This window comes from Cicer arietinum, chromosome 6 (genome assembly GCF_000331145.2).
Source record: "Cicer arietinum cultivar CDC Frontier isolate Library 1 chromosome 6, Cicar.CDCFrontier_v2.0, whole genome shotgun sequence".
Lineage (NCBI taxonomy): Eukaryota > Viridiplantae > Streptophyta > Magnoliopsida > Fabales > Fabaceae > Cicer > Cicer arietinum.
Window position 1 is genome coordinate 14,183,011 of NC_021165.2, and position 17,607 is coordinate 14,200,617.

Consider the following 17,607-nt stretch of genomic DNA (forward strand, 5'->3'; position numbering starts at 1 on the left):
TGCTGAGGGAGACAAACAGATGTGTTCATATACTAGCTCAATGTGGTTTTTCTGTACTTTTTACAGTTATTGCAATTGATCATGTTACTCCTTATTTACACTCTTCTATGATGTATGATGTTGGGGATTCCAACTCCCAACTTTCAGCTTAGTTGTTATTGAAGGCCTCCTTTATCACAAAAAATAATGCTCTTGATATACTTGATGAAACTGGCATGCTTGATTTTCGACCACGTGATACACCTATGGATTCAAATGTCATGCTATTTCTAGGACAGGAAGAGCCATTGCAAGACTCTAATAGATATCGACGATGGGTTGACAAACTTAATTATCTTATAGTGACTAGACCTGATATTACATTTGTTGTAAGTGTGGTCAATCAATTTCTGAATGCTCCATGTGATAGTCACTGGAATGCTTTGATTCACAGTCTTAGGTATATCAAGAATGCAACAGGTAAAAGATTACTTTATGAAGACAAGGGTAACACTTAAGTTGTTTGCTACTCTGATACTGATTAGGCAGAGTCACCATAAGATAAAAGATCCACTTCTGGGCATTGTGTCGTACATAATTTGATATCATGGTAGAGCAAGAAGCAAAATATAGTCGCAAGATCAATGGTAAAAGCAGAGCATCGTGCTATGGTAGCAACAGCTTGTGAACTTAGGAGATCTTGGATTAAATCTATTTGTAACAAACTTGGTGCTATGATATGTAGGCTCCAACTTGTGTAAGAGTGTTAGAATTCAATGAATCCTTTTATTATTCTTAGATTGTACATTGTTAGTATTCCTAGCCAATACAACTTGTTAGGCATTCAATGTAATTATTGTAGCATCATTATAAATAGAAGGTGTTTGATCTTGTTAAAACACAAAATTACAGAAGTTATATTTTACAGTTTCGTTAGCTTTTACATTTTACAGAAGTTATATTTTAGAGTAGTTTTTAGTTGGAGGATAATGGAGGGGACGAAAAGGATTTGAATAAATTATCGGTGTTTGGTTTAAAAATTTAGAGGGTGGGAATGGAGAGGGCTAAAATTCATTATGTCAATGTTGGCTCTTTTTCAATACAGAGGAGATTTAAAGGGGAGAGCAAATGAATTTTGAATATTTTGAAGTATTGGAAAATTTTAAAACTACTCTTCACCTTTGCTACCACTGTACAACACCCTCACCATTGTCCCCAAACACTTTCCACCACTATCATTATTGCACGGCATCCTCCACCCATTCTAGATAATTTGGTGTAGTTGTGCGAAGTTGTGGATGTTGCTGTCTGAACTTTAGGGAGTTTTTCAAGTTTGGTACAGTAATGGATATATGTCAACTGCAATACTTTATGCTAATTACGAATTTGTATTTATGTTGTGTGTATCTAGGTTTGGCGGCTCCTTTGACAATCTACCTCCATTTCCTATGTCTTCCATTTTTCCTCAATTCCTCCAGCCTTCATCTCGAGAGGTATACTACTACTTAAATTCTAATTAATGTATATTACTTTTTGAATAAATGATTAATTGCAGTTTTAGTCTTCTATTTTTATCAATTCATGAAATCGGTTCTTTATTTTAAAATGTGACAGTTTTGATCCCTCTTCTAATTTTTTAACTAAAAAATGACGATGTGTCATATTTTAAATAATGTGTGATACGATGTTTTAACCTATGAAATCGCAATAAACTCTCTGAAAACTTAACTTTCAATTTTGGAAAATTTCCGTTTATATAATTTAATTAATGACACATGAATAATTAATGTATTTAGATAATTCTATATTATGAAATCGTATACTACATCATTTAAAAAATGTCAAGTCGTTTTTATTTAGTTAAAAAATCTGAGAAAGTGATTAAAACTGTTGACTTTTAAAATAGAATAATCAATTCCATAAATTTTAAAAAATAGAGGAATCGTAATTGCAATTAAGCCTTGAATAAATTATTAATGTATGAAAGATATTACTATTGTTGTTCATATGTGTATTAAATATTACTAATAATCAATTTTCTTATGGTTTTGTGATGAATGTTCAGTTGTATTCTCCCTAGAATATATGTTCAAATGTGTATTGGATAGGATTGTATGTTTATAGGCTTTATGCTTTTCGGTATAGTTAAATTATTGATAGATAAATGAACAAAAGCTTATTGCATATCCCAGCCTGTTGTGGATGACCTGCGTCAACGGATACAACAGTTAGAGCAAGCCGTATTGGAAGTACAGCAGTATATTCAACTAGCCCATGAGGAGATATCTCGGGAGAGGGACGAAATGTCTGCCATTCAAGGGCATATGTCGATGCTGTCAAAGACCCTTGCTGCCCTAAAGCGGCAGATGCAGACCATGGGGTTGTGGCAATAGTGTCAAAGATCATCAGCGCCTCTATCAATATCGCGATGACTGATGATGATGAGGATTATATAGATTTTAAGAATAGCTAAACATGTTTTTGTCTTGAATATTTAATCTCTCTTCTCTATATATAAATCATTTAGTGTTGTTTTTTACCCTTCAATTTTTAATAATTGATTATTTACTGTTGCTTTGTGAGTGCAAACTTTGGGGCAAGCTATAAGCTTTCATATGTGAACGGGCTTCAGGACAAGCTATAAGCTTTCATACAGCGGAACTCTCACCTCGGTCTTCAGTAAGAATGTACATCGCTGAGTACATTGAGTTACAGCGTTGAGGAAATAGCAAATATGTAGGCCTCCCCTTTCTTATAAGCCAAAATAAAAAGAGCTCCTTTTATTTCTATACGATTCTAAAAAAAAAAACTACATCTCCATTTGGAAGAACAAATTATGAAGGCAAAAAAATTATGTTTTTGCTTGGAAGTACACATTCTAGAAGGCAAGAAATTGTTCTGCGGATGTATACTACCGAAGTGTATGAAAGAGTATAAAATTAAGCTATCAAATAAAATAGGTCTGGTACAATTCCGAAAATTCAATCTTGTTATGTCAAATCCCTATCTCAAGTTGAGAAGGAAGTCTAGATCAAGTTGGTAACTCAAGCCATCCCACAATATGGACCAAGAACAGTTATATTTTCATCTATTTTAGGGTTTGAAATTGTAAAAATGTTTGGTTCCTTTTGGTGAGAAACTAAGAGAAATAGAGCTAGAACATTCACACGGTGTCTTATAGCAAACTAATTGCTCTGAAATATTAAGGTGTATTAGGCTTATGAGATCTATGTGGCTTTAACTCAGATGTTAGAGAAACAGGAATGAAATCTCATCTCAGCTAGATTTCATAGTTTCTTGTATCCATTGAGACATGCATAGACCATAGTCATAGCAAATTTTGGAAAAGCATTAGACTTCTTACTTCTCTGCCATTTTTTACTTAGGCTACCGATGTCGCTTACGATACGGTTTTTAAATTAATGTTTGGCAAAAGTCTTGGTTCGAAATTTCAAATAAAGAATAAAATTACTCTAAAAAAAGAGTTTTTAATGCTATCTCAGAATTCTATTTTTTTTATCTTTTTATTTTTTTATATAAATATTTTCTTCTTTTATCTGCAATTAAAGTTAAATTTTAAACTTTCAATCAGGATAACATGTCAAATTTAATAGGTTGTTTGAATTTAACATTAAAAGAAATATTTAGAAATATTTTCAGATTTTAAATCTTAAAAGTAATTAAATATAAAAGTTTCATGTGACGTGTCAAAACTCTATTAATTTGATTTTTTTATTCTGTTTTTCATATTCTCCTCTAATAATTAATATTTATTTAACATGAAATTTTCTATTTTATTTCCCCATTAATATTCCCCTTTATATTAAATTTTATTTTACATATCTCATTTTAATTTATAATTTAATTATTATTTGAGATTAAATTTAAGATAATTTGTTTTAACAAATAATCAATTATATCTATATTATCAATTAATTACAGTTAAAATATTATACCAAATTCATGTCTATGTGTCAATATACATTCATTTTGAGGAAATTCAATATTGGTTGATTGAATTTTTGTAAAATTTTATTTAAAAACCATTACTATTTAAAAAAATCACAACAAATATATCCCTTTACTATAATTGTAAATTACTTTTACGATAGCAAATTTTATCTAATCAATTATCTTTATGTTCTAAATTTAAATAATATAAGAGATAACAATAAACAAAGAAGTTCAATATCTCCAATTAAATTTAATAATTCATTCATATTTTGTCTTATTCCTTCTTTTCGACTTTTTCTCTTTTTTATTCTTTAATGCTCTTTTTTTTGTTATATTCAAAAATTTTCTCTCAATTTATTTTAATATATTATGTTTTTCTTTACTCTTTTAGTTTTAACCTTTTTCCTATTAATATTATCACGATTTAGTCTTAGTTTTCTCAACCTTACAAGTTTTCACTAGTTGGAATACTTTTAACTCCAAATCATCATATGATACATATCTTTTTTTTTTTTAATTAAAAGAATTTTTAATTTTTGTTACTCTATTTTTTTTCTCTGAAACAACACTGATATGTAGATTTCTCAATTCTTTTGCATATGGTAGGTATTAGATATTTTAAATTTTGAAAGTTGGATAGAAATTTAAATTTGATCTTATTAAATTCTATTAAGAATTGTTATTTCTTCCAATCAAAGATCAAACTTGGGTACCAATTAAAATTTAATCTAAAATTGAGGATTTGTATTTTTGTTTAGTGATATAAGTTTTACAACTTTAAAATAAACAAAGGATAAAAAAGACAATTTAATCTATCATTAAGTTACTATCTGTCATGAAATTAAGTTACTTTAATGTTGAAATTTTGCGTAACCCATTTGACTTACACCTAGTGTTAACAGATCCTTTCACGAGTAAAAGAGTTACAAACCCAACCCCCTTCCCCAAATAAAAAGTGTATTTGTTAACATTCTACAAACAACTTAATTGGAAGAGATTCACCAAATGATGAATTATATGAAGAATCAACAAGCTGCTATGCTAAATAAATAGATAATAATGGTACAAATTATCATGAGAACCTTTGAGGTTTTAAAGAGTCAAAATGTGAATGTCTTGGTCACATTTACACAACTAATTTACAGACAGCCAAATTAATACTTTTCTGTTCTTGCTAAAGCGGGAGACATAGCACCCTGTGTATGTCTCGGTCTAACACCGTGGAACCCCAATTTCACAGCATTGACTCTGGCCGCAAACCGGAGAGAGCAAAGTGACTCATCAATTGAAGATTGATCAGGTGAGATGTTGACAAACATCAATGTTTTGGAATCCCCTTCAAGACATGGCTGCAATCAATAATATTACATCAAATATTATTTCATTGATAACTATTATTTGAGTAGTATCGATGTACCTTTTTCACTTATAATTTAAAAATAATAACAAGAACAGGCTGATTAATTCATCAATAAAGCATAATTACATGAGTTTAGATATACCTGGAGTAAATGTGTCAGTTTTGAATCCCTGAAAGGAATATGCTCTTCTTTCTTTGCTAAAGCAAATATGACATTGCTCAAAGAAGAGAGACTTTGATTGATAGCCTGAATATTACAACAATGAAAATAAACTAGTTTATTAAAGAAAGTTGAATTATTCACAAAGTGCTCAAGATCACAACGATGCAAATCAAATAGACACCTGAGCTTCCTTCAAACGGTCCCCAGTGGCACCACTCTTTGAAAGTCGTTCACTTCCAGCCAAATCAATCAGGTTTAAAACACCTTGTACTTGTTGTTCAGTGTTCTGAAAAATAGAAAAGGTGCATTATAAAATAGAAATTCAGGACAACGTAGTAGCTAAACTTATTGTGAAAGAATGTACCTCATTTATACCACACATACGCAAAGTAACAACAAAGTGGCTTCTTGACGATTGTTCATTCATCTGTGTTCTTCCCATTGACCTGAAAAAACAAAGGATAACTTTCTATTTCTAATTTTCTACATCTCATAAATAAAATCCAGCTATATGTAGATTCTAGTAGCGACCAAGTAAAAGAGCACATTGTATTTTATATATTAATAGATGAGATCTCTAACAAATCAAATATGTTTATTTCATCTGAAAAATAATCTCGGCAGCTTCAAAAAGTGACCAGTTGAAAGGAAATAATGTCATAAATTGTTAATTCCTTATGGAAGAAAAGGAAGAAAACATGCTTATTCATCCACAAAGTTCATTTTACAATACCTGATTTGGGCAGCCTTTTCCAAGAGGGAGGAAATCTCATTGGGACTAGAAACATCGACAATTGTGAGGTCCAAAACATGCGTGTTTCCATTTTTGTCATGTCTAATAGTGTACTGTTTGCCGTGAACACTATTGTCTGCCCGTGTCTGGTCAAACCCGCTTGACCGATTTGATGATAACAAATCTTTGATGGTCTCATTATATATTTCCAACATTGATGCCTAGAAATATGAATATGAAAATCAGGTTCAGCTTTCATTTATGTGACAACATGAAAATCCGCATGTAGTATACCAACCTGCATTTTGAAATTCCAGCCTTGGTCTTTCAGGGACTGACTAGTCTGGAATATCTGCTCTAAAGAAAGTGGTATCATCCCTTTTAGGTCTGGAGCGTCAGGCCTACCCATCATTGTATAGGTTTTTCCTGAACCTGTTTGTCCATAAGCAAAAATGCATACCTACCATAACAAACCGTGGCCTCCCTTAGATCACAATTTATACCCAAAAAAAAAAGTCAAAGAATGTGTAAAGAAAAGATAAGCGTCTGGTGAGCAATGTATATAATGCTACTATCCCCTTCACTTCCATGTACATCTCAGGATGGAAAAATGTTTTTTCAAGAAATAAATTGAATTCTCTGTTGTCCAAAGTGACATCCAAAATATCTAACACAAGAAAGTTAGAGGTATTCAAATAAATTCTCTTAGTAATTTAGTTGAACAAAATATCAGCCCAAGGTTCATAGAAAATATAAACAAAACTAAAGAATATGTACTTCAAGTGTTGATGGTGGAGTTTTTTTAATGTATTTGAAGGAAGAAATGCAGACCATAGACACACATATCCCATAATGACGTCATAATCAACAATCACTCGCCTTATACATAAATAAAAAAAAATTACTATTACGTATTCAATAATCAGAAAATTTAGTTTTGCTACAAGAGAGAAGAGCACTCAAAAACTTTTTAGGATCTTGAACAAGAATATGCCTGACACATTATGAAGTGAAAGGAGGCACTGTAGAAATCACCTTGTACCCATCAAGCGCACTTTGAACCAGTTGGGATATTTCAGTGAAAACGTCATGCTGAGAAGCCTCATGACTAAACACCTTGTCAAATGTAAAAAGTTGCTTCTGCCCTGCTATTCGTTAAAGGAAAATTCGTGATATTTGACTAAGCATGATATTGCATGAAACTTGTAAGAAACAATAGGATCGACGTGAGGGTAAGAAATATGTGTTGTACCATTTTGTACTAACTCAATGCCCCGGTCAAGCATATCTATTGACGTTGGGTAAGAAACAACCATATTTGTTTCAAAACGATCCTCTCGTAGTAAAGGTCGCACACGACAAAACACACGGATATTTCCTTTCAGCTCCTAAAAATACAAATAAATGGACACCTTAGCCTATAATGTCATACAGCTATTAAGAAGATTTAGATAATCTAAAAAGTAAAAAGAACCAAACATTACCAAGACGGTGTTGTGCAATTTTTTCCTTAGTTTTTCTCCTTCGACTACTTGAATTTCTTTATCTGCCAACCGATCTTGTAGTTCACGTATGATTCTTTTATGCTCTTCAGACATTGCTCTTGTTTCAACAGCAGATAAATCAGCCATCTAGCCAAAAAGAAAATATAAGTTTGTGTGAATTCTGGACTTCTACTTATCAATTATGCACTACAGTCTAAACTCTACATGTATTAAACAACCATAAACCATTTTATTATAATTTATTTTCAATAAAGTTTTAATAATGGTAATAGCTACTCCATATTCAGAATAAAAATCAATTGGCTTACCTCTAACTTCTCCCTTTCAACACGTAACTTCTGCTCCAGTATAGTTATTTTCGCTTTTTGAGAGGAACAAGTCTCCTGTAGAGGAAACGCACTATTGTATAAATCTACTGAACACAGAATTGCACAAATAATAAAATAAATGATCTTGTCAAAGGTGGCGACATAATAAAAAACAAACCTCAAGAGCCTCCGTTTTAATTGCCAATTTATCCAATTTTGAATATGTTTCGTATTTAAATTTAATGTAATTTTCTCGTTCTTCAATTACGGCATTTAGTCGTCCTTGTACGCGATCACGATCGTCAACAATTTTTTTTAGTTCTTCACGGAGGCATGTGAGTTCATTTGCTAACGTTTCTTTATGCTTTATAGATTCATTTTGTGAATCCTGAGAAACAAAGATAAAAATAAAGAGAACAATGAAATATGAAAATCGGCTTACAATGAAAATAGGGAATAGGGAGTGATTATTATCAATAATGATAGCAAATTCATTAGGCTGCAAGTCCTAATAATTTCCTCTTCATGACTTGTTAAGAGAATTACTATACAAGTTGAAATTAAAGTGCTTGAAAAGGAGAATGCCAACGTTTTGGCACAATGAATAGAATTTCAAGGCAAGCTAGCAATGCGTAGCATTTTCGGCTACTCCTTTCTATTTTTTTACAAAGCAGCAAAAAGTTTTCAAGAGATTCACATACATTTTCTTGATTTGGAACATTTTCATATGTCAATGCCATAAAACACTAAATGGACAAAAAGAACCATATTGAAACAACTTACTTTAAGAGATTTCAACCGATCCTGCAATTCCTTATTAAGATCTCTTGTATCATTAAGGCTCTCAACAATGATTGCTTTCTCCATTTCAAGTCGTCTATATGCCTCGTTAGCTGATTTGAGGTCTGATTGAAGACTACTATTGCACTGTTGTAGGTTCAAATTATCATCAATTGCTACCTAGTTGTCAACCAACAACAAATCACATTGTAAGGCAGCATATAACATCACTTCAGATATTCAATCACGTATTAGCACAGCAAACTTACCAACTTTTCTGACTTTTCCTTTGCATTTATCTCTTCTAAGAAAGAAATTGTCTCCCTCATATCAGATATAGTATCATTCAGCTCCTCAGTCTTATTTTTCATCTCAATCTCTGAGAATAAAGCAGCAATGCATGATGATTAAATAATTATTCTTTTGTTTGACAGCCAAAGATAAATACTTTTAGGGATGACAAACCAGATAAAGCAAAATAAAGATTATCGATTAATCCTTCACAAAGCTTTAACATAAAAATAATATTTACAAGCTCTCTACGGTGCCAAATTATTACACAGTCACTATAGATCTACACTGTTGACTTCCCTATTTTGTAAGTAAACTACTTCACTGAAATTCACAACTGCTAGTGGCACACTATACAAGCTTTAACATTAGTTCTTTTCCTAATCATACAAGAAGCAGAGCACAAAATGCTGCAACCTAATCAGTCACAAATATTTAGTGCTAAAAAATCAAATCTCTCAGCTTTAGCTTTGGTCTTCTGGAAGCAAACATTCCAATTTTATTTACCACAAAAGAAAGAAAAAAGAAAAATACCAGAATCGCAAGACTTCTTAACAGCAGACTCCACTGCAGACTGAAGTTTTTCATTTTCATGGACACACCAACGAACACAAAGCTTAAGCCGCTTAATAAGATCCACCATCTGGTCCACTTTTATCTGCATAAACACCCAAATAAGTTGCATAATAAGAATGACCCAATCCATCATGGTTCATTTAAAAACAAAGTCCAACACACAATTAGTGTTGAATAATAACTGACCATAATTTTTATTAATAATTCCAAATAATTGATTATGTCGATCCATAATTGATTAATTAAAAAAATAAATCTAACATAACACCTATTGTTTTTTAAGATTAAAGATAGATTAGATAAATTGAGTAAGATGAGAGAAACCTTATTATTATATGGATTCCCCTTTTTCATTTTCTCATTGAGCAATGACTCTATATCCTCTTTTGTGAACTCAATGTTGTTCAAATCGGTTCCATCTGAGTCACTGGTAGTATTGTTCACCATCGCCGATAATGGCGCTCTGGCCCTCCCAGCCACTCCTTGTTTCTCCAGCTTTTCAGCTTCAATTTCAATACTTGAACGCTTGTCTTTGACTACTTCTTCAGCACCAACCTTTTTCTGAAATCAGGAAAAAATTAAACACAATCGTTCAGTGCACTGATTAATTCAATAATTCAGCATTCGAATTGAAAATAAGAATTTGAGAAATGGCTTACGTTGGAGTTGCTGTGAGGAGGCCGGTTCTGGTTCCGAGAAGACATCTGTAATAATTTTAAGCTTATAAAATTGTAAATTGGTGAAAATTTCGATTTTTTTTTAATGATTCTATATAATTCTAATAAAATTCATTAACTACATCATGAATGACATAGGAGTCAAAAATGAAATCAAGAATCACGAGAGGCAAGAATTCGTACCTTCTGACGGAGCGAGCAGAACAGCGGCGGCTCCGTTGAATACGAAGAAGTATCGGGGAGAACAATGGAGAACAGTTAGGGTTTACAGTGGGGGAATCAGAAGAATAGAGAAGGGAGCGTGAAATTGGGAATGCTCGGCTTGTCACCAGTGCTAGTGCTGCTGTGGGTTTCAAATTGGGAGTACAAGTTTGAATCTAACGGTCTCTTCGATTATGTACTACCAACAAATCCGTAATCTCACGTGTACCGCGTTCTTGTATTTTACAAGTGTTTCATTTAAATTCAAATAAAAAATTTTCTTTTATTTTTTAATAATAAATATTTGTTTTGTATTTTTATATATAACAACAAAAATCTTTATTTCATTGTTTCTAATATTTATCAGTTCTGGATATTTATTCCATTTTTTTCTTATGTATTATTATAAATATTTATTTCATAATTTTTTTATGTATCATTTATAAATATTTATACTGTATTTTTTTAATATTTATTAATGAAAAATATTTGTTATATATATATATATATTATCAATAATAAATATTAGTCCTATAATTTTTTATATTTATCATTAATAAATATTTGTCCTGCGTATTTTTATGTACCAATTATAAAAATTTATCATGTGTTATTTTAATATTTGTCCTTTATTTTTTTATCTATTAGTAGCAAATATTTATTTCATGATTTTTTATATTTATTTAATTAAAAAATATTTATTATATATTTTTTATATAATAATTATAAATATTTATCTCATATTTTTTAATATTTATTAATAACAAATATTTGATGTAACCTATTTTCTTATAAATATGTTCTATGTAGTTTTTTAAAAAAGAAATGGATCAATTCTTAACTTCTAAAAACCACTTCATAGCTTGTAAAAATCTTTTTTCTTCAAAAAAAAACTTTTTTTGTCAAAAAGAATAGCTACTTCATAACTTGTAAAAATCTTTTTTCTTCAAAAAAAAACTTTTTTTGTCAAAAAGAATTCTTTCAAATGATGATTATTGGTAGTTATATATTTTTTATATTATAAGATAGTTTATTGAAATTTATATCCTTTAAAATTTAACGATAGTTATAAATAAAAAGATAATATTAGTTTTTTAATAAATATATTTTGTTTATATTGATAGTTGATTTGACTACTCTGAACAACTCATTTTAGATGATAAAGTATGTAAAAAAATTATTTACGATCAAATGAATGGTTGATATTATGTGCAATGCATAATCAATCATAGTTGGTTATTATATAATATATTTACTTTATCAACTTCTCACTTTATAACGGTAAATTTTATTTATTATTTATAAAAATAACTCTAAATATTTATTAATTATATTTACTACTTTATTTTATTTGAACAAAAATAGAATACAAAAACATCTATTATCTAATATTCCAATTAGGTTTCCAAAAAAAACATTTTAGTTAGGTTGATAACTTAAACTGCAACAATTATTTGCATCACTGCACAAGTTTATTCAAAAAATAAAAGAAGTTATATGAAAGAGGGGGACAAGAACTAAAAATCTCAATATCGAAGTAGATTTGAATTTGTATTAGAGAAGACTCAACCAACTATGTAGCAGGTTAAAATATCCACTGATATAAAAGAAATAGTATTTGTAGTGTAAAAACTGAATCGAATTAAATCATATTAATGTTTAGTTTAGTTTTTAAAAACAAAGTTTGAATCAAGTTATTTCTGAATCGGTTTAAAATTGATTAATAAATACAAAATAATTTAATATTTTAAACAAATTTTAATTTAAAATAAATTTGGAACCAACTTTTCAGAAAAAAAAAAATTGAAATTTTTTCGAAAAAAAAAATATCGAATTTTTTTGAGAAAATAAATGTAAATTTTTTTCCAATGTAATTAACTCAACATGAATAGAAGTTGAATTCCCTATGTTGACCACAAAATAGCCCAAAATGTTTGCACTACAATGTCGAAAAATATCTCCCACATATTGTAGGACCTAAACAATCCCTAGTATTAGCACCATTCACATTACATTTTATTGGAAGTGACATAAATAATTCAAATCTTTGGGCCACTTGCTTGGTTCCACATTGTAACCCCATATAAATACTTTTGTGTATATTGTTGGAAAGAAAAAATGCCATTTTGATATACTAATGAAAACAAAAAATAACTCTCTTCAATAATCTCTCTCATTTCTCCATCATTTTCTAAAACACCACAATTTTCAATTATCAATTTTCACCATTGATTCACCCTCCATTCTTGATTGCGTTCCAACATCTGGCATCAAGAGCAAGGTTCAGATCCAATTCCGCTGCAATCATGTTCGTTTCCAATGACAAAATTCCTACCAACCTTCTGATTCTTGATTCGAAGAATTATGACAAATGGCACAAACAAATGAAGGTTTTGTTTGGATATCAAGATGTTCTTGATATGATTACCAATGGCATTACTCCTATTGGTAAAGAGGCGACAGCAGCCCAACAAGCGAAATTCAAGGAAGATAAGAAGAAAGACTACAAGGCCCTTTTCTTGATCCATTCTTGCGTCGATAGTGACAACTTCGAAAAGGTTGGCAATTGCGACTCGGCGAAGACAGCTTGGGGTATTCTTGAGAAAGCATATGCTGGTGCAGATAAGGCGAAGGTGGTGAGGTTACAAACTCATAAGCGGCAGTTTGAGTTACTTCAAATGGAAGACAAGGAAACGATTAACGATTACGTGACGCGTGTGACACGCTTGGGGAATCAAATGAAGTCGTGTGGTGAAGCCGTTTCCGAACAGAATTTTGTGTCGAAGGTATTGCGTTCTTTAACACCAAGATTCGATAATATTGTGGTGGCGATTGAGGAATCGAAGGATCTCAAGACGATGACGAAAGATGAACTTCAAAGTTCATTGGAAGCTCATGAACAAAGGATGGACGAAAGAGGAAACGATAAAGCCAAAACGGAAGTTGCTTTGCAAGCCCGTTTCAACGAGAAGAATAAGAAATCGAAAGGGAGATAGCCTTCTAGAGGAAAGAAAAATTTCCAGAATTTTGATGAAAAAGAGTCACAAAATTCAAGGAAAGGTGAGGGCAGTTCCAAAGGTGGTGGTCAAGACAACTACAAGCCGTTCGACAAAAGCACCAAGAAGTGTTACAATTGTCAAAAGCTTGGGCATTTCGCAAGAGAGTGTAGAGCGAAACCAAAGGAGAATTATGCGGATGAGGCTAAGGTTGCTAGACAAGACGTGGATTATGATAACACGGTTCTTGTAATGATCACGGAAGAGAACTATGGCATTAAAGAGGTGCTGGACAGCAACTGTGACAAGAGGAAGTTGTTGGACATCAACTATTACAGTGCAGAAAAATCTGCAATAACGAATTCGGAAAAAAGCGCAATGGTAACAGTTCGAGATGGAGTCTAAGGGAGAAATGAGTGGTACTTGGACTCAAGTTGTTCGACACATATGACGGGAAGAAAGGATTGGTTCGTGAAGATCAATCAAGCCACGCGAAGTAGAGTGAAATTCGCGGATGATACGACATTAGCGGCCGACGGTATCGGTGATGTTTTGATCATGAGAAGGGATGGTGGCCATTCCTTGATCAAAGATGTGCTGTACATTCCAGGAATCAAGTGTAATCTCTTGAGTATTGGCCAATTGCTTGAGAGGAATCACATGATTCGGATGGAAAACAAGGTTTTGCGCGTTTTGGACCAAAACGGTGTTTTGATCCTTAAGGCTCCTATGGCTGCCAATAGGACTTTCAAGATTGAGTTGGAAATCATGGAGCATATGTGTTTAGCTACAGCGGCAAGTCGTGATGAATGGTTGTGGCACTACCGTCTTGGACACTTGAATTTTCGAGATCTCAACGCGTTGCAAAAGTATGAGATGGTGACCGAACTGCCTAGTATCAATATTCCAGATGAGATATGCGAAGAGTGTATACAAGGGAATCAACACAAGAATAATTTCAGCAAAGATGCAGGTCATAGGACTAAACATCAGCTTCAGGTGGTGTATTCCGATGTGTGCGGACCAATGCAAGTCAGTTCGTATGGAGGTAATCGATACTTTGTTACATTTATCGATGATTTTAGTAGGAAGCTATGAATTTATCTCATAAAGAGGAAGGATGAGGTGTTTGAGGTGTTCAAACGATTTAAATCCATGGTTGAGCGGCAAAGCGATCACAAACTCAAAATTCTCAAAACTGATGGCGGAGGCGAATTTACTTCGAGAGAATTTGGGAAGTACTGTGATGATGAGGGTATAGTGCGTGAGGTTGTACCACCCTATACGCCTCAGCAAAATGGTGTGGCCGAGAGGAAAAATCGGACAATTATGAACATGGTGCGTAGCATGTTGAAAGGGAAGAATTTGCCGAAAGAGCTTTGGAGTCGCCAGTGGAGTCGCCAGCTGTCGCGGCCTAAAATTTCGAGTTTTCCTCGAATTCAAGGGAGTCGCCACTAAAATTTATTTTAAAATAGGGAAAATATTGGAAAACCCTTAAAAATGTAAAAATGGTATTTGAAACCAGATTTTGAGTTCGGGAGTCGATTATGCGTAGGGAAGGTATTAGCACCCTACGACATTCGTTAAAATATGGTTACCTTTAATTAATTGTGTAAAATTATATCAACTTAAATATATTTATTTTTCTTTATTATTAAATATGAATATAAATTGTTTTTTATAAATGTGATTTTTTGAGATAAATGTGTGTTAAAAAAGAGTGGAAAAAAAGAAAGTTTTTATTAGTGTGCTTGACAAGAGTGTGATCTTGCTCCTACGTATCTCCCGGTGCGATGGAGAAATCAAAGCTACGTAGTTCTTGGTAAAAAAATGTGAATGCGTTGATTGCTTTTAAATAAATTGTATTTTGTTACTTAAAAAAGTTAATTTTGACGAACATAAAAAAACTTGTTTGATTTGAATAATTATTTTAAAATATGAATTTTAAGACGATCGAGTTGTACAACTCGTGTCTCAAAACTCGAGGAGTAAAAAGATGTCACATCTAATTTAACCCTCTTTAGAATATTTTATTATTCTTTTATAAAATAGAGTTTCAAGAAGACCAAGTAGTACGACTTGTGTCTTAACAATTTCAAGATTAAAAAAACACATCTAATTAAATTTTTAAAAAAAGTTGATTTTTAATCTATTCATTTATAAAAATAAATTTTAAAGTTATTAAAATATATAATTTGTATTGTGCAACTCATGGATTAAAATGTCATTTTTAATTTATTTGTGAATATGAGATTTAGAACCATCAAATTGTCACAATTTGTATTCTAATAACTCAAAGATTAAAAAGATGTCACATCTAGTTAATTTTTAATGAAATATTTGTTTGTTTTTTTAATTTTAATTTTATAACTTTTTTTTTAGAAAAAAATAAAATTGATACTACATATTAAATAAGTTTAAACGATTTTTTTGAAATAAAATAGTGAAAAGAAAAATATATAGACTTGTAACTTGATCTATTAAATAAATAAATAAAAAGATTTTAATACTAATTATAAATGTAACCCTCTTTTAAACTATTTTTTTCTAAAATTTAATAAATGAAGAAATAAAATTCATTTTTAAAACTAAATAGCATAAACCAAAAAAAAAAAAACTACTATAACTTAAAATAAATGATATTTATCACCTTTTAATTATGTCCATCATTAAAATAGAATTATTATAATTAAAAGAAATAAATACCGAAAATAGAGAAACTAAAAAAAGGTTCATCCACCACATAAATATATTATTAAATCAATCCATACTCACTAGAATGGAATGGAATACAACTAACAAACAGTTGGCGTGCGTGAAATGTGTACAGCGTATCAGCCTAGCAGGCAGGATAAACAAGGATTCAAAATACAGAAGCAGAAACAGATTTAGTACAAAACTAAACCAATTACACATAAAAAATCTCAACCAAAACTCTATTCATACACATCAAAAACAAAAATTCAATTTTTTCAATAATATACAACAGCAAACCTATGAATGAGGAAAATGCCCTTTTTCCGTGGCGTGGTGGTGCGTTGATTCTCGTCACGCTTGTTGTTAGTGATCGAGTATGTTTAAGGTTAAGGTTATGGGTTGATGCAGATTCTTCTTCTTTGATATTGCTCTATTTCTATTGTATTTTGGAAACCAGAATAAAGAAAGGAAAATCTCCAATTTTATCGATTTCTTTCTTCTCCTTATTGAATTTTTGTTTCAATATATAGACAAAAACGAGGAAGGGTTGTATTCATCGTATAAATTAATTTATGGATTTTAAACTGGTTTGGCAACTACATCAAGCAAGCAAATTGATACAATTTAAGGGGAGTGGTTGTGTGTTCTGGATTTTACACTGGTTTTGGGTTGTTGTTCTGGATTTTACACTGCTTTTACAACATGATCAAGCAACTCCATATGGAGACGCAGGAGACGGCACTGAGAAATAGCACACGCCAAAGCAGAGAAACAGGGACTCTTTTGTTTTAAGTTTCTTTATTTCTTTTTTTGGTTGGTTTTATTTATTTATATTAAAATGTAATATAAATCTACTATAATTTTTTTATAATTTTTAGACAAACATATTTTTATTTAAATTATTTTTATTTTATAGGACAAAATTGAGGTACTACAGGGAAGTATTGTGATGATGAGGGTATAGTGCGTGAGGTTGTACCACCCTATACGCCTCAGCAAAATGGTGTGGCCGATAGGAAAAATCGGACAATTATGAACATGGTGCGTAGCATGTTGAAAGGGAAGAATTTGCCGAAAAAGCTTTGGGGAGAAGCTGTTGCTACAGCCGCCTATGTGTTGAATAGGTGTCCTACAAAGAAGCTGGAAAAGGTGACTCCAGAAGAGGTATGGTCTGGATTCAAACCGAATTTGAGTCATTTGCGCGTTTTCGGTTCGGTAGCATTTCGACATATTCCGGGACAGCTTCGAAAGAAGCTTGATGACAAGAGTGAAATGATGTTGCTTGTCGGATATCATCCTACCGGAGGCTACAAGTTGTTTGATGTGAGTAGCAAGAAGATCGTAATTAGTCGAGATGTGATCGTGGATGAGATACGGCAGTTTGACA

At 31.6% G+C, this 17,607-nt stretch overlaps 3 protein-coding genes across 6 annotated transcripts in view; 2 read left to right on the forward strand and 1 right to left on the reverse strand.

Annotated features, from left to right (window-relative positions):
* LOC101500361 (F-box protein At4g22280-like) overlaps positions 1-2,518 on the forward strand; it is a 10,227-nt gene extending 7,709 nt beyond the window's left edge. For 2 of the 3 annotated variants that reach the window (XM_004504839.4, XM_004504840.4), the window contains 2 exons: positions 1,391-1,472; positions 2,172-2,518. In XM_004504839.4, the coding sequence (XP_004504896.1) occupies positions 1,391-1,472; positions 2,172-2,372 (283 nt within the window). In that variant the 3' untranslated portion in view covers positions 2,373-2,518. Of the gene's footprint in view, positions 1-1,390; positions 1,473-2,154 lie in introns of all 3 variants that reach the window. The other variant, XM_027335733.2, reaches the window with a different exon arrangement.
* Positions 2,519-4,764: 2,246 nt separating this feature from the next.
* LOC101500872 (kinesin-like protein KIN-14C) lies at positions 4,765-10,718 on the reverse strand. Of its 2 annotated transcripts, none has more exons than XM_004504841.4 (17): positions 10,510-10,718; positions 10,309-10,353; positions 9,974-10,210; positions 9,608-9,731; positions 9,052-9,161; positions 8,786-8,962; positions 8,181-8,390; positions 8,003-8,077; positions 7,674-7,820; positions 7,442-7,577; positions 7,225-7,334; positions 6,488-6,649; positions 6,190-6,410; positions 5,821-5,902; positions 5,638-5,742; positions 5,436-5,540; positions 4,765-5,282 (listed from the first exon to the last, which is right to left on the reverse strand). In XM_004504841.4, exons 2-17 carry the CDS (start codon positions 10,351-10,353, stop codon positions 5,088-5,090), a joined length of 2,241 nt encoding a protein of 746 aa, XP_004504898.1. In that variant the 5' UTR covers positions 10,510-10,718; the 3' UTR covers positions 4,765-5,087. The 2 variants fall into 2 exon arrangements, with proteins under 2 accessions (XP_004504898.1, XP_012572383.1); XM_012716929.3 differs by having other exon boundaries at positions 7,225-7,337.
* A 2,115-nt stretch (positions 10,719-12,833) lies between these two features.
* Positions 12,834-13,928, forward strand: LOC140920633 (uncharacterized). The gene is made up of 2 exons (XM_073369431.1): positions 12,834-13,485; positions 13,567-13,928. The coding sequence occupies exons 1-2, from the start codon at positions 12,834-12,836 to the stop codon at positions 13,926-13,928; spliced, it is 1,014 nt and encodes a 337-aa protein (XP_073225532.1).
* The last annotated feature ends 3,679 nt before the right edge of the window (positions 13,929-17,607 follow it).

Coding starts and splice junctions, on each gene's coding strand:
- LOC101500872 (XM_012716929.3), bottom strand. CDS start 10,353: ATGTCTTCTCGGAACCAGAACCGGCCTCCTCACAGCAACTCCAAC. Junction 8,391..8,785: donor ATCGGTTGAAATCTCTTAAA/GTAAGTTGTTTC, acceptor TTTGTTTCTCAG/GATTCACAAAATGAATCTAT. Junction 7,338..7,441: donor CATTGAGTTAGTACAAAATG/GTACAACACATA, acceptor TTTAACGAATAG/CAGGGCAGAAGCAACTTTTT.
- LOC140920633 (XM_073369431.1), top strand. CDS start 12,834: ATGTTCGTTTCCAATGACAAAATTCCTACCAACCTTCTGATTCTTGAT. Junction 13,486..13,566: donor GGAAGTTGCTTTGCAAGCCC/GTTTCAACGAGA, acceptor TTGATGAAAAAG/AGTCACAAAATTCAAGGAAA.